Here is a 16,995-nt window from a genome sequence, read left to right as displayed (position 1 = left end):
ATTATTCAAATTACTTGAATAATTGCATTCAAATTATGATCAATGTTCGTTAAATATTCTTCGAACGTCGTCTGTAAAGTTTTTCATAATAAAAGTAATCAGAATCAAAAAGTCGTATAATAAATACAGGAGATGATCGGCAACTCTGCATCGATTACAGCGCTCACCAATTTAGATGTATTTCTACTTGCTGTGCAAATTGTATTTTAACGTTTTTTTTAAATAATATTCGGCTGGAAAGGCTTTCATATTTTGTGTAAATATGTTGCCAGAGAAATTTATGTAGTTATTAACAAAATGAAATAGTATAATGTAAAGCAAAGTGTGGAATGTTCTTTATTTTGTCTATTACATTCTGCGTACGCGACTTGTATTTACGAAATTTAATACATTTTATTATTATAGCGTTATTAATAGATATTATTAGAAATCTATTCTGCTGCAGGCTAAAATTCAACGTTCACTTGAATTTATTTTTAGTATGTTCTAAAATTGAACTAATTACACAGACATCAAATATTCAGATTTTTCAATACTCAATAATATTAAATGAAAGTTAACCATTATCATTGATTCATAGAACTATTAACTTTCTCTTAATATCGATAAGTTTTAACAATAATTTTTTAACCGATACACAAAATTAAGAAAATTTTTATTCGAACTATTTACGAACTCATTTAAGAAAAGTAGACATGAAGAAAGCTCTGTGACTACTTACGTTGCGCCATTTCTTAACATAAACCATATTCGCCATCTAAGTAGAGTCAGTGGTACTCAGGTTTTCTAGTGAAGAAATGAAGAAATATTTACGAATATGGGAATGAAGGAATATCAGAAACATGTAATAATAATGAAGAAATAAAAATTTGTAAAAACAGTAAATAAACATAGAAATATTCTCAAAATACAGAAATAATGAAGACATGAAAAATGAAGAAACGCTTAGCCCTAACAGCTCAATAATTCTAAGTATAAATGAACGATAAGATTAATCAGAACCTTCAAGATGTGTGGTCTCGCTTTGTTGTCGGTTACTGTGGACTCGCTTTATCGTCAATTCCTCATATCGAATGGAGAAAGCCTATCTAGGTCCTGAACTGTCATGGGTACTTTCAATGACGTAGGACTGCCATATTTTTTTCTATATGGGGCCTACCAGGGGGTCAGCCAAATTGTTGGGGGTTTGGAGATGGCCATGCAAGATGTTTTGTGATAATCGAATGGTGCGCATAATAAACAATTAAACCAATATAACAGCGGGGCGCGTCGTTTCGGCAGATATGCTCGAATCGTTCGAGCAAACGGTCCGGATCGGCAAAGAAAAAAGCCTCTCGCTCTCAAAACATCCTTCTCACATGCGATAGGAATTTCACGTCAGAATTTTGATCGGAGGACGAGAGTGTAGTGTCGCGTCGAGGTTATACAGCAGAAATTGGGACAATGGGCCTTCACGTTCCGTTTACGCTTCGTTTCCTCGCTGTTGCATTTAAATAAAAGTACTGTACAAGTTTCGTTACGCGATACCGATCCCCGTCTGCGATACGTGTTGTCTTGGTGATTTTGTTGAAAACGCTGATCGCGAATGCGGTGCCCTACCCCGTTGCACTATTTTTGTCTGTACGTTTTATTTACACGTATTTCTCTTATTGCGTGTTTTCTTCGCCAAATATTTTGGCTATCTTTGTAGCAGTTACGTAATTTCCGACGTGAGTAATTCCGGCACGATGGCCGATGATGAATTAAATGAAACTCGATTGTTTTACACGTAGTGGCGTGTGGGACATATATACTACGCAAAGTTAAAGGGAATTGATTTTTGACATTCTTCGTGTAAAGGGTAAAAAAGGAAGTTGGAAGGTTGTTAATGATTGACCGATAACATGATCGGAAACTGGTTATCGCACGGTTGTAAACAAAATTAATGTTTAAACAGTGAAAGTCATCCTATTTAGATATGTCTATTGGAAATTATCTTCTTGAGGTAAATGGTTAAATTTATATCAAATACGTTTATACTACATAATGTTTATGTTTTTGTAATTCTGAATGAGTTTGAAAATTTGTATATACTTCAATTTTTAGAAAATATTTTTTTCCTAAAAAGTACATTATTTTATTTCTGACTAAAATTCAATTTTATATAGTTGTAAATATTAATGTGTTTATTACTTGTTATTTGTGAATATAAATACCTATTTCATTGTAGATATTTTCAGTTGCAAATTTTACATCGTGGCATGTGTTGGAGTGTTAGTGTGTATAAAAAAATACAGTTTTATTTTTTGTTGTATGTGTTATAATACAAGAATAATTGCTTTTGTTATAATTATAGCAAAAAAATGTAAAGATTGTAATAGTATTAAAATATTTTAGGGTTCTCATCACATCATAATGTGGTGGTTTGAGATACTATTGAATAATATTGTTAATAATGACAGAAGTAGTATCCAAAGATTTTGGTAAGGGGCATCCTTATTGAAAGAGAGACATGTCAGACACATCGCAACACCAATATAACCAACCTCCTCCTGATATTATGCCAAAGGGGCTGGCAATCAATGGTATGTTATCAAATATATAAAACTTAGTCAACTATAAAAATGATTTGCAGTTTTTTAAAAAATGTGAAAATAAAATAAAAATTTATTTTTCTAGGCATAGGAGGAAGGTTACGCCAATTAGAAGCCCTATTTATTGGTGGTCCTGTACAGGGGGAAGGAAGAGTAGGCCACACATTTTCTATTGAGACACTTATCGATATTTTACTTGTCTTATATGATGAATGTTGTAATTCTTCCTTACGGCGAGAAAAGACTGTCTCAGATTTTATTGAATTTGGTACCTACACTTGTATTTCTTTCATTAACTTATAATTATCATTTACTATTAATAATAATTGTAATAATTAATTACTGTGTATTTATAGTAAAACCAGTGGCTACTTGCATAAAGAGTTTGCAATTGGCACGAGAGGATTTTGAGATAGTAAAAGTAATTGGTAGAGGTGCATTTGGAGAAGTATGTGTTGTAAGAATGCGTGGTTCGGACAAAGTATTTGCGATGAAGATTTTGAACAAATGGGAAATGCTAAAGCGTGCAGAGACTGCATGCTTTCGAGAGGAGCGGGATGTAATGGTGTACGGTGATCGTAGATGGATCACAAATCTTCACTATGCCTTTCAAGATGACAATAATTTGGTAATTTTTATGAATTATACGAAACAAAATTACAATCGTATATAAGAATATAAATTACTTATTTTTTTAATAAACTGTTTTGCAGTATTTGGTCATGGATTATTATTGTGGTGGAGATTTGCTAACGCTACTGAGCAAATTTGAAGATCGCCTTCCTGAAGATATGGCACGTTTTTACATAGCAGAAATGGTTCTTGCTATTGGGTCCATACATGACTTACGTTATGTACACCGTGATATTAAACCTGATAATGTTCTGTTAGATGCAAATGGTCATATTAGATTAGCTGACTTTGGATCTTGCTTACGATTATTCGAAGACGGCACCGTACAAAGTAATGTTGCTGTTGGTACACCAGATTATATTTCACCAGAGATATTAAGGGTAAAACTATATTTCTATATTGTAATAAGTATCGATTCTGTAAATAACATGTTAAATTGTTTGTTGTAGGCAATGGAAGATGGACAAGGACAATACGGACCTGAATGTGATTGGTGGTCCTTAGGAGTATGTATGTATGAAATGCTGTATGGGGAGACACCTTTTTATGCGGAATCTCTAGTCGGAACTTACGGAAGAATTATGAATCATAAGGTAATGCAACTACAACAGACAATGATGTCATGATATTAAAGTATTTATTATAATATGCTCATTAACATGTTTTACATACTTGCAGAATTGCTTTGACTTCCCAGCAGATGACATGTATGAAGTTTCTGAAGAAGCTAAGGATTTAATGAGAAAGCTAATATGTAGTTCGGAATTTAGATTAGGTCAGAATGGAATTGACGATTTTAAGAAACACCCATGGTTCGATGGAGTAAACTGGGATGCTCTTAGAGACAGTACTGCACCTTACATTCCTGAAGTTTCCTCACCAACCGATACATCGAATTTTGACGTTGACGATACAGATGTTCGCAGTTCCGATGCTGTTCCACCAGCAGCGAATTCTGCATTTTCTGCACTTCATTTACCATTCGTTGGTTTTAGTTTTACTCAAGGAAGGTGAGTAACATTTTCTGTTCATTTATAGACATTTCATTTCTCTAAAAATTTTTCTTTTGCAACTTACATATGCGATTTATAAATTACAGTTGCATATCAGATCTGGGTTGTTTATCTGAATTGAGTCAAAAAGATAAACGAGTGCAGATTCTCGAGGAGGAAAATGCACAATTATCTCGAGCACTCGAAGAGTTAAAAAAACAAATTGCTATGAATCATTCTTTACCTGGTATATCACCAGATTCTAATAATGCAACAAGAAAACTTCAGGATGAAATAAACACACTTACCAAACGCAACTGTGGTAAGTACATAAAAATTTCCTCATTTCCTTTTCTATTCCACATTGTCATTTCAATTTATATCGTTAGAGTTAGAATCGCAATTAAAATCTATGGAAGTTCGTACTCTGGATAATGGTGACATGACAAAACTACGAGAACTAGAGAAGTTAGTACGATCCCTGCGTTCAGAAAAGGAAGAAGCTATTAAAGACAAATTAGATGTGCAAGAAAAGCTTAAACTGCAAGATAAAGAATTAAAGGATGCGTTAACTCAACGTAAACTGGCGATGGCTGAGTACACTGAAGTCACTGACAAGTTATCAGAATTGCGACAACAAAAGCAAAAATTGTCTAGACAAGTTCGAGATAGAGAGGAAGAATTGGAAGTTGTGATGCAGAAAGTTGATAATTTACGGCATGAGATTCGAAAAGCCGATAAAGTACGTAGGGAACTGGAAAATCGGGTGCAAGAGGCAATGGCTGAAACAAGTAAAGAAAGAAAATTGCGAGAGCGCAGCGAGGAATATTGTAAACAAATGCAAGAGGAAACCGAAAAGATAAGACAAAGGTCTATTGGAAACGATGCAAGTGCGAATCACGCATTAGCAACGCAGGAAATCAATAGGTTGAAAGCAGAAGTAGAGAAACTTGAGGTTCAGTATAATGAAAATTTGAATCAACAACAAAGCAGATTCAATCTCGAGCTTCGTAGTCTCCAAGAGCAATTACATGAAGCCGAAACAAGAAGAGATTTACTGGAAAGGGAGGTGCAGTTAACGAAGGAGAAATTGGATGCCGCAAGATTAGAGAATATTACTGATAGCGAAGAGACTATAAATGAATTGAACAGAAGTCACGAGAGAGAGAAAATTATGCTAGTCGAAGAGAACAAAAAACTTATGTTAGAACTCAACACTCTTACCGATAGTGTTAACAGAATACAGGGTGAAAGACGACAGTTGGAAGAAGAGTATGAGGAATTAAGAAATAAGAAAGAAGCCATTGCACAGTGGGAAGCTCAAATTACTGAGATCATTCAATGGGTGTCTGATGAGAAAGATGCTAGAGGGTATCTGCAGGTTTGTCTTCATATATTACTTCCTTGTTTCAAACATAATGTTTACCTATAGTTAACAAATTGGTATTGGGAATTCACACGTTCCAGGCGTTAGCTACAAAAATGACAGAAGAGTTAGAATTTTTGAAACATTCTGGTGGCGTAGGAGGTGTAGGAAGTTCTACGATGGCAGATAAAAATTGGCGAAATCGTAGATCACAGAAACTTGATAAAATGGAGCTGCTGAATCTACAGAGTTCATTACAAAGTGAAATACAAGCTAAGCAAGCAATATCCGAAGAGCTTACGAATACTCGATCGGATTTGATTGCTGCTCAAAAGTAATTATTTTAATATTTTATGAATGCATCTTTATTGGTTTCATTTCGAATAATATTAAAACATTACGTGCTTACAGGGAATTAAGAGACTTCAGACAGCGGTTCGATACAATTACGCACGAGATAAAACGGAAAGAAATACAAATTAAAGAGTTGCAAGCAAGGCTTGACACAGGCGACGGCTGTAAGTACATTTCAATTGATAATGATACGAGTAGAAGTTTTATAAAAGTTTCATTATTGCGTTTTTACCAAAATTTTGTATCAACTATTATCATACAGACCGCTGCGATACATGCTATGTATGTAATTTGTAAATGTTTCGATCTCAATCGTACATTATTTAAGCGATGAATATATTTATTTGAGATTTTTTCTAGATACGGCCTATTTATGTAACTTATACATATAATTGTAGTATTATAAGAATGTCGTTTAATTAAAGTCTCGTTGTAAGAAACTGTATATACTTGTATGTACGAATTCGTACATAGATATTGCCACAATAGTAGTCTCAGTCAGTAAACAAACTTATATTTATGACAATAATCAATAGAGTCAAGGAATTGTTATGGTAACTTAATATTAAAAGCATTTTTATATATGGCATTTATATCTCGTTATTTATTAGTCTTTAAAATGTTAATTAAAGAAATGTTTGACGCTCTAAAAATGCATGCATAACAAAATATTTTATTAAAAATGATGAATAATTACAGATATAATTATGACTTAACAATTTCCTTAATTCTATCTTTATGAAAAGTAGTGTTACTGAATACTGTAGAACTAAATTGGTATGAGTCAGTGTGTGAATACTTTGTTTACTTTTTTTTCCAATTTTTTTGTAAATACGAGTAATTAGATTTGGTGAATGGTATCATGATTGAAGCATATTAGTGAACTGTGAAATGTGTTATTGTTTAGATTTAAACGTAGCATTAGAGCCCAATTATACATAAATATGGAAGTAAGTGCAACACGTAGTATATAGACATTGCAATTGATTATGTAACTTTATTAATATCTAAAAAATGAACCTATGAACGTTCGCAGATCATGTATAAGTTGTATATATTTACGTTAACATAATTCAGTGATTATTTCGGTGAAACATAAGGCACTTGCATTTTAGGATGTGACGCTATTCGAGATCATGACATTGGCCTTAAGATCGTGAGGAAATGCAAAATAGAATCTTTTATAGTATATGCATATTAAAAATTCTCACATTTGTAATCCATGTTCTAAGTAGAAACAATCATGTACAACATAAGATATTTATGGCTATTGTTCAATGTATAAACTACCAGTAATAGAGATCGTTGCAATTGGGATATCTATCCAGCATAGTAATTCGGTTCTCCGGTACGGTATGCGATTCTGATTTCTAGACTACAAAGTGCCTCTGTTTATTGGCGTAACGAGCTGTGTCTGGGGCCTCTTGTTGCTCATCTTCAAACTGTATTTGTGACAGCTGTCCTATCCAGCAAAACGTCAAGCAAATCTCCAAACATCGTTAGCACCAAACCCCAACGCATCATCGTACATCAGCCGTCGTCACCCCTACCAGTAATGCGTGCTCCCCGCGTCACGACATGTCGCTTATTAACTAGATTCGTTCCCGTCAACACATTCATCAGTCAGAATGCCGTCGCCATCGTATCGCCACCCGGTAAATGAAGTGGCAGCAAAAAAAAACGCGGTTTTGATTGACTGGTCTACTGGATTGCTAATTCTGGAGCATAGCGCTATGTTTACTTATTGATACATCAGAAACAATGAATATGTTACACAAATCAAAAGTAACTGCAGTAGTACCCGCTACAGCATCCAGATTTTTGAGATATCCTTATCTAAAACATAGCACTGTGCTGAGTTTAATGTAAATTACCTTTGAAACTAGTAATGTGTTTCCTTGTATGTTGAAAATAATCATCTTCCAAATTAAGAATAGCGTTAGTAGCTCTTCATCGTTTTTAGGTGATGGTTGTCCTTTGTTAATCGTAGTAGCTGATAATCACTCGGTTTTGTAATTAAATGATTAACAGGTATGTTTTGCCTGAATGTTTTCGCATTTAGATTGTTTGATCTGATTGACTTTGGTACTTTTTTGTGATATGCTTGCTATTTCTGCTGATGAATGATCAAGTATCAATCCCTACACATACAATAACGATCATTACTTTAACAGAGTTTTTGTGTGATGCGAATTGCAGTGGAGTGATTACATTAAAATGTTTGAGGAAGGGTATCGTGAACTTCATAATAAGAGTATTTTTGTAAAGCAGAAACATAATTCCTCACTTTCTGTACATTCATTTTACTTGTATCTAAATAGATATTAGATGAAAATATTACAAGTACTATCTGTTAATTTAACAATATAAAACTTAATTATAATCTTTTACTATTTTAAACAGACATTGAAATAGTTATCTTAATGCTTCTTTTTCCTATTTCAGTTTTAGAACGTCCTACATCTCAAATGTCATATCTGGAACATTTTTTGAAAGAAACTGCAACCACTACACGTCATGGAAGCGCAGATAGCGTGGAAGCTGACATCGAGGATAATCGTGCACCAAGTATTTCCAGCAGTAAAAGCAATTTGTCGGAGCTCAGCATTGTGAGTATCTTCTTCTAATTTTGATTATTATCTTAAATATGTATTCTATTTATTCTGTTGGTCTATTTAACTTCAGGATCCAACATCACCATTATCCCATGAGCTTTTAAATAAGACACCAGCCTCTCATGGACAATCGAGTCTTCAACCAAAACCAAAATCTCATCAGTTCTTAGTCCGAACATTCTCGGCACCTACGAAATGTAACCATTGTACTTCACTAATGGTTGGTTTAACGAGGCAAGGAGTAGTATGTGAAGTTTGTGGCTTTGCATGCCATATGCCCTGTTGTGATAAGGTTCCACCAATGTGCCCTGTGCCCCATGATCAAAGTATGTTTTACGATACATTATTGAATTGAACTATTGAATAGTAATTGTTTTGTTGAATGGTTAGCTTAATGAAATAATAAACAACCTTTGCAGCAAAACGACCACTGGGAATTGATCCCACAAGGGGAATAGGTACAGCTTACGAAGGGTATGTTAAAGTGCCAAAAATGGGTGGAGTGAAAAAGGGTTGGGTTCGTCAATTCGTAGTTGTTTGCGACTTCAAGTTATTTCTTTACGACATTTCACCAGATCGTAATGCATTGCCATCTGTGTATGTGTCTCAAGTCCTAGATATGCGAGATGAAGAATTTAGCGTTAGTTCTGTTCGAGATTCGGATGTCATACATGCTACAAAAAAAGACATTCCGTGCATATTTAGGGTAAATCTTGCATTCATCATTATTATTTCATTGCTATCTCATTTTCATTTGTTCGTTTCTTTTGTAACTTATTATGATTCTGATTGTATTTAGATAACAACGTCTCTGTTAGAACCACCTGGTTTGAGGAACCATACGCTAATGCTTGCAGACACTGAAAGTGAAAAAACAAAATGGGTAGTTGCTTTAAGTGAACTGCATCGAATACTAAAGAAAAATAATCTTCCTAATACAACGGTTAGTTGGAAATAACACGCTGTGCTTTAGAAACATATAACTTTATTATATTACTTGTTGTTCCTATACAGATTTTTAGAGCAAAAGAATTATTAGATAATACATTGGCGCTCATTAAAAATGTGATGTCAGGAGCAATTATTGATCCAGATCGTCTAGTCATTGGCACAGAAGAAGGTCTCTTCTGTTTAGATTTAGATCGTAGTGGTATGTTATATTCATTACTTGATATAATTTAATAATAAATATTCTGTACTGTATTTAATAATATTCTGTACTGTATCTAACTTATATAACATTTCTAGAAATTGCAAGGGTCGGAGAAGGCAAGAAAATATACTTATTGGAATATGTAACAGAAGAACAGCTTATTGTAGTTTTAAGTGGGAAACAACGTCATGTACGGCTGGTTCCAGTACGTGCATTAGATGGAGATGAAGTTGAATGGATTAAAGTTGCTGAGACTAAGGGATGTATTACTCTAACAACAGGCGTAGTACGTCGTAGTCCATTAACATATTGTTTGTGTGTTGCCATAAAGAAGCAGGTAAAACATTGTTTAATACGATCTTACAAAAATAATATATTGTATAATGTAATAATAATTTTTTCCTCTACTTTAGAATGCATCGCAAGTAATCATTTATGAAATAACACGTACGAAAACGCGTCATAAACGCATTCGCGAATTGATGTTACCATGTCACGCACAAACTTTGCAAGTTCTCTCTGAAGGTCGATTCTGTGTCGGATATCCTTCCGGCTTTTCTATCTACAGCATTTTAGGAGACCATCACCCAGTTTGTGAGTATCAGCAGAGATATATAAGAATTATTTAATATAGGGATAATCCATTAATCTTCTTTTTTTTTTACATAATTCAGCATTGGTCCATTCTGAGAATACGCTCTTGGGTTTTCTCACATATAGTGCTGTAGATGCTTTACGTTGTATCGAATTGCCTCGTGGTGAATTCTTATTAGTCTTCCATACATTGGCAGTATATGTCGATAGTCAAGGCAGAAAGAGTAGAGACCGTGAAATTATGTATCCTGCAGTCCCTACAGCAGTTAGTAAGTACAGTCTTAAGATATTACTTTAAGTAACTAAAATTTCGTTATAAATAATACGTCGTGTGAATTTTTGTACAGGCTATTGTGAGGGTTACTTACTAGTTTATAGTGAGACTCACATTGATGTGTTTGACTGTACAACCGGCGACTGGTTGCAGACACTTAACGTAAAACGAGCACGACCACTAAATATTTCAGGTTCTCTAACATCCTGTATGATTAACGATATGCCACATGTTATATATTTGAGCAATTTACATCAACGTGAGTATATTTCATCGATACAATAACAATGATAAATCATGCCTAATAATATTACATGAATTGTATGATGTCACAGGAGAGCTACTCAATTTAACACCGTTAGATGCTAGCGGTAGACAAATGTCAAGACCGCGAAGGAGATTCTCATTAAGAGAAGGAAATAGATCTGTTCGCCCAACCGACAGACGCTCCAAAATGATATCTGCTCCAACGAATTTCAACCATATCAGTCACATGGGTCCAGGTAACGGAATACAGGTAGGTGTTCACTTTCAGGCTTCAATTTCCCTAGTATACATATTTTTATACGTGTTTTATTTTAGATACAGCGATTATTAGACTTACCTACAACACTCGAAACAGCTGATCAACAGCATAGTGGTCATCACAGTAGTTCCCATCTCCACAGTAGTCAGCAAAGAGTAAGAGCTTGTTATACTTTTATGTAAGACTTTAATCTTGTCGTGTTTCGCTTCAAGTGTCTCGTTTAATGCTTTATTTAGTTATACGGACCTCCACTTCAAACACCAAGTAAACCGGCGCCACTGCCACCTAGACATCCTCCTTCTGATACACGACGTCTCAGTTCTCATATATCTAGAAATTCTGGATACTCTCCACACAACGGTATGCTTTTAATTTGATCTTCGGTTTTCGACATAAAAGTGTTGGTCAAATGACGTGTGCCACGTGCATGTGGTGTTTGTCAGGTTCCACATCGTCACGCAGAGGACCAGCACCTCCACGACCAACAGCTACTCCACCTTCCTTACCACGGACCCCTGTAGACCAAGTTGATTCGGAATCCGTACACCTACGATCCCACACTCCACTTTCTCTCGGCAGTATCGCATCTTTACATGACAAGGTACTTAGTTTTCCACTTCATTTTCACAGTAAGAATCGATTTATTGGGTATGAAAGTATCGCGCAGCATTAAAGGTGTCCATAAAAATGTTTTTAAGATGTCTCGTAAGAAAGCACATAAAATTCTTTATTAACGTAGGAACACACTTCTGGTGGAAGTCCTAGACACTCAATAGCTTCAAACAACAGTTCAAATCCATCAACGCCTCCAAGTCCTGCTCATGATCATGGTTCATCTTCATATGACTCGTAAGGAAATTATTTAACACTTCACGATATGAATAAGCTACTGTAATCATGTACAACTACTTGAACAATAAGATTACAGTATCTATGGTAATGTCTATATAAAACAGTATCCGTGTTTGCTTTTTCAACTGGAAAGTTATCACATTTCGTTTTTTTCTCTTTTTATTAATTTCGTGCAATACACTTTCTAATATTGTGCATTACGATGCATTGCATTATAACTGTACAACTAAAGGCATAATACTCTTATGTGTAATTAAACCGGCAACATTTTAATTAATTAGTACAATAGAAAGATTTGATAGATACGTTATCTTCAATTGAATTTTGATAAGATGTTGCAATGACTTTCTGGTTATTTAATGAATCTATGCATAATAAGTTGTATACTTGACGAAAAGGCAATCTCTAATATAACGATAAATTATTGTAAATAATTTGTGTTTAAAGATCAATTAGCCAGCTTTATCGATGTCGTTTATCATCGAAAAAAGTGTTGTTTTTCGTTCAATTTGAAATGCAGACATTTTGCATAATTTTAATTTCTATTCATTACGACTAACTGGTTTTTAAGTTAATAAAAATGAAATCTCAGTCAAATTATCTAGCAATAATGAATTAATCTACTTAATCTATCGTACCTACTTTTGAATCTAGGTATAACGGAATAGGTTCAAGTAAATTATATACTTAATCATTCTTAGTGACATAAATTCTTGAAGGAGGATTGATCTGATGCCTTATGACTAAATATTTTCTATTGCGTCATAATGCAGTAAGGTGCATCATATTATGTAGCGTGTGAATAGTAGGATAATCGTGCAATGTACCCGGAAAGCTCCTGCTAATAATAAGTAGTTATTAAGCAAGGTGGCTATACAGTTTTACACAACATAACGAGTATTAATAACGACAGTAAAGAAACAATGTTGATCATTTGTCCTTACTGCAATGCAATCTGTTTCTTCTCGTACAACAGTAACATTTTAATCTATCATTAAGTCAATGATTATCATTACAAAAAGTTTGATTCAATTTGAAAGAAATACGTGTATTTAAAATTTAACGATCAAATATGTTTCACAAGTGCAATGCATAATGGACTGAGAATAATATCACAAACGGAACAAAGATGATAAAATATTATTTCTTTCCGCCAAAATAATCTAAAATTTATATCAATGCTTTCGCGTCGATTTAAAGACAGTAAATGTCACATAATACTGCAACACCTTTATTACTTTTATATTTAAAAATTGAAAAATGAATGAATCTAAAAAAAATTGTATAACTCTTAAGTTATTAGAAAAGGTACTATTTAACGGTTAATCAGTTGCGTTCAGTTTCCTCTCTAAATAGATATAAGATTAGGACAAAGAGAAAAACTGAAATTACAAATACGCAAACACGATAACAAGTTTTATATGTTTTAATGTATAAAATATACATTTTTCATGTACATTTATAAAACTTTGCTAATTATACCGAAGGAAAGAGTTAATAGAACAAAACAATTGTCTCAGGATTCTATGCCAGTAGTTAAAATATGGAATAACATTTAACGATCAAGAATCCCGAGTTTAATTACACAGAAAATTCTGAGGGATCGATGATAGTTCGTTGTCCTTAATTAATCCAATAATCGTAATACCAATCTCGTTTTTAAGTACACAAAAAAATGTGGAATGCATGTAAAGTGTAATTGCATTTAAATTTTCATATATTTATAATGAATTTTAACGTGAGGAAAAGTTTAAGAAAAATCACAAAAATGTTATGAAATATCAAAGATGTTGTGGTCAAATATTGACATGCTACATTCCGTGTGACTCTTTTTTATTTTCATAAAACGACATCGAATACATTTTAAAACTGAAGTTCCAATTCTTTGAAAACTCATCCTTGATAGACACAAAGTTAATATAATGCAACTACAACACGAGTATGATACCAAAACAAAGATACCTTGAAATATCTTCATCGGATTTGTGTAATGGTAAGACATGGAAATATATTATAAATAAAATATATATCGACTGCAATAGGTTTGACATTCTTATATAAAAAAAAAGTATAGAAGAAACCGTTAATAGAAGAAAAAAAAGTGTTAATGTTATCGAACGAAGGATGTAATAGTACAGGTATTATTGCTGTCCGTATCGGAATAAAGTTTAAAAACGAGTTCTAGAATTAATTCTAGAAGTGTAATCGAGGTATGTTTATAAATTATAGCAATGTACGTGTTATTGTACTTACCAACGGAATTCAATAATTTGCCTATCTTCCGCCGTTGTTACTTAAGGGTTCTAAAATCAAAGACGTATCCGTTTGTCTTCTGTTGCCTTGTCTTTGAACCGAGTCTTGTCTATAGATAACATACGAAAGGATAGTCACTTTGTATAGCATTGATTTTATATTTTTGTAAATAATTGAATTTCTAAATAAGCTCGCAATTTCAACTTGATTTTAGACCCTTTGATTCATTACATATTTGGCGTGCACATATATAACACCGAAATTTTGAGTAAATCCTTTGTAATATGTAAAAACTGCGCTATAATTATGCTTTCTTTTTACACGTAATCAAAATGTACGACCGGCATTCTGCACGAGGATAGAATGATTATATATGTACGCATACATAGATTGTATGATTCAATAGTTTACTTTTTTTTACGAATCGTTAGAATACTTTCTGTAATGATTGACAATGATTTATGTAACCCATTGGTTTAGTACCAGTGCATGTAATGACCTGACTATTAATCATTTTCTTCTTTTTTTTTTCTAGCAACTTAGTTTAGCGTATTCTATATTATGAACTTATTTATAACTAATATGTGCATTATTTACAATATTTATTAAAAGTAATTGCAAGCAACTATTCGCATTTTAAATGAATAATTGTATTTCATTGTAAATTATTGAAAGCGCGCTGTTATCGTAAGAAGATGACCAAACTTTTGTGTTTATAAGATTTTCTCATAAAGAACACCTGTTTTGTAGATTTTGTAGTATTTATATTCTTTACGTCTTATATTTTATTTCATATAAAATCTTCTATACACTTTCTTTTTTAAAAATTCACCCGCCATTAAATCATTATAAATTTAACTTAATTTGTGTAAAGGAAATATATTAATAAATTGAAGAACTTGTACGTACGTTCATTATTATAAGTTATTTATGACTGTAGCATGCTTATTAAAAGTATTAAGTGGTAATGATGAGTTTAAATAAATTATGATACAAAACATAAACATTAAAATGTATTGAATGGTTGATAAAACTTGCATCTTGTAAGTATCCTTTGGTTTTAGATACTCCTGTAATTGATAAGGCAGTATGGTAGTTATTAGAACGTTTATTATTTAAAAAGAAACTTTAACAGTAAGAAGGAAATCTACTGAATCGAGAAATTGAAAGTCATTATAAAAAAGATCATTTAGAAATTTACATAAGCTTTTGTACTTATTCTGTATATTGTGCTTTGTATATTTTATTATTTTATTCTGCTATACTGATTTCTATATAGCGAAAGTAATCACTTTTACGATATTGTATCGATACAAGTGTCAATAAGAAATACAAAAACTTAACATGCTTTGATCTATGAAATATTAACGACTAACTATCTTCAATGCCTTTTTTATAAATATAATACATTATAGATCAGTAAGAAAATTTTTTTGTTTATCATACAGAAGCACATAAGTTTAAATTTATAAATTTTATTGTGTTGTTATACATTAACGTGGTAAATAATTTGGATATTTCGAAAAAAGGTTTCATATAATGCAGTTATGTAAACAAGATATACTGAAATTCTTTTTGCAGAAACTAATGGAACAATTATTTTAGTCATAAGTATCATACATTGTAAGTTTTTCTACAAATTATCTGTTGAAAGATATTTATCTGTTAACATTGGATATAACATATTATTATTCATCATTGATAACATTTATCCGAATTGTATGCAACATGTGAGTTCCTAATATTACATGTAAAGACCAAATTGACCAAAAACTGAATTGGCACTAATTGTTGCTGAATTTTTGGATTACATTTTACAAATATGAAATATCTAACAGAATGTACTTTGGGTTTACGTACTTACATTATATTCAAATTGCTTTGAGTTCTTCTTTAACATCTAACATTATAAATTTGACAACAACAGTTTTAGTAACATCGCTCATTTTCTTTTTGTATATTATACTTGAAAAGAACTCATTGGATTATAAATCTGGCAAAGGCCTCTGAAATTATAATGCTTCTGTATTTAATCCTATGTCGTGCAAAATTCAAGAGCACCTTTACAGAATTTGACATCCATATGATGTAAAATCGTTGACTCAGAATATTTTTCAATTATAAAATTATAAATACATTTTTCCATTTTATAAAAGTACTTGCGGAAAACACATTTTCATTGAACCATACATGGAAACAAGTTATTTGTAACTTGATTATATATGCATTACGTATGAATGTCAATATTTATTAAATTCATTATTCATTTAATCTTCCTAACAATATTAGTGGCAGCTGTACAGAAAATTGTCGCATGTATAAATAATATAAATAATCATATACTCAATTTTACTTAATCAAGTTCATCAAGTAAATAAATGTTTGGAGGAAACATCACAGAATACTTCTAAAATATAGTATAAAAATTGAATGAAGTAATTTTTTAGTGCTTTGACAAACATTGATATAATTAATATAATTTAAAATATTAATTTTGTAGTATAATTTATGAAATAAAAGTCGCATGCACAAACCTTTTAGATTCGGAAAATTTCTTAACATGTAATGTGCTTAACTGATACATAAATAAGTTCCAGTCTCTTTATGGCTTTGATTTATCCATAATTACCTATTAATTATACACCTATTAAACTTCGACTGTGTAATACAACAAAGAACACACGCGACATTGTATACTGCCGTCCAATGTTTAGGAGACGACATGTTGCAAGAAAGGCAATTCTTTCAGTACTATATTAATCACCAGTGGAATTCAGGAGTACAATATTAAATTTGTACCTCATTTTGAC

The 16,995-nt window shown here is 32.5% G+C and overlaps 1 protein-coding gene across 1 annotated transcript; it reads left to right on the top strand.

Moving 5' to 3' along the window:
- Positions 1-1,794: 1,794 nt before the first annotated feature.
- On the top strand, positions 1,795-15,513 carry Gek (serine/threonine-protein kinase gek). Its single transcript, XM_076379951.1, has 25 exons — positions 1,795-1,984; positions 2,377-2,564; positions 2,659-2,841; positions 2,930-3,201; positions 3,287-3,586; positions 3,656-3,799; positions 3,885-4,216; positions 4,306-4,520; positions 4,588-5,579; positions 5,666-5,898; positions 5,976-6,082; positions 8,364-8,527; positions 8,604-8,859; positions 8,953-9,239; positions 9,333-9,476; positions 9,548-9,683; positions 9,782-10,023; positions 10,100-10,280; positions 10,361-10,549; positions 10,628-10,813; positions 10,890-11,071; positions 11,137-11,235; positions 11,317-11,440; positions 11,524-11,681; positions 11,820-15,513. The coding sequence occupies exons 2-25, from the start codon at positions 2,492-2,494 to the stop codon at positions 11,931-11,933; spliced, it is 5,313 nt and encodes a 1,770-aa protein (XP_076236066.1). The 5' UTR covers positions 1,795-1,984; positions 2,377-2,491; the 3' UTR covers positions 11,934-15,513.
- The last annotated feature ends 1,482 nt before the right edge of the window (positions 15,514-16,995 follow it).

This window comes from Calliopsis andreniformis, chromosome 6, assembly GCF_051401765.1.
Source record: "Calliopsis andreniformis isolate RMS-2024a chromosome 6, iyCalAndr_principal, whole genome shotgun sequence".
In the NCBI taxonomy this organism is placed as follows: Eukaryota; Metazoa; Arthropoda; class Insecta; order Hymenoptera; family Andrenidae; genus Calliopsis; species Calliopsis andreniformis.
This window is presented reverse-complemented; position numbering and strand designations above follow the sequence as displayed.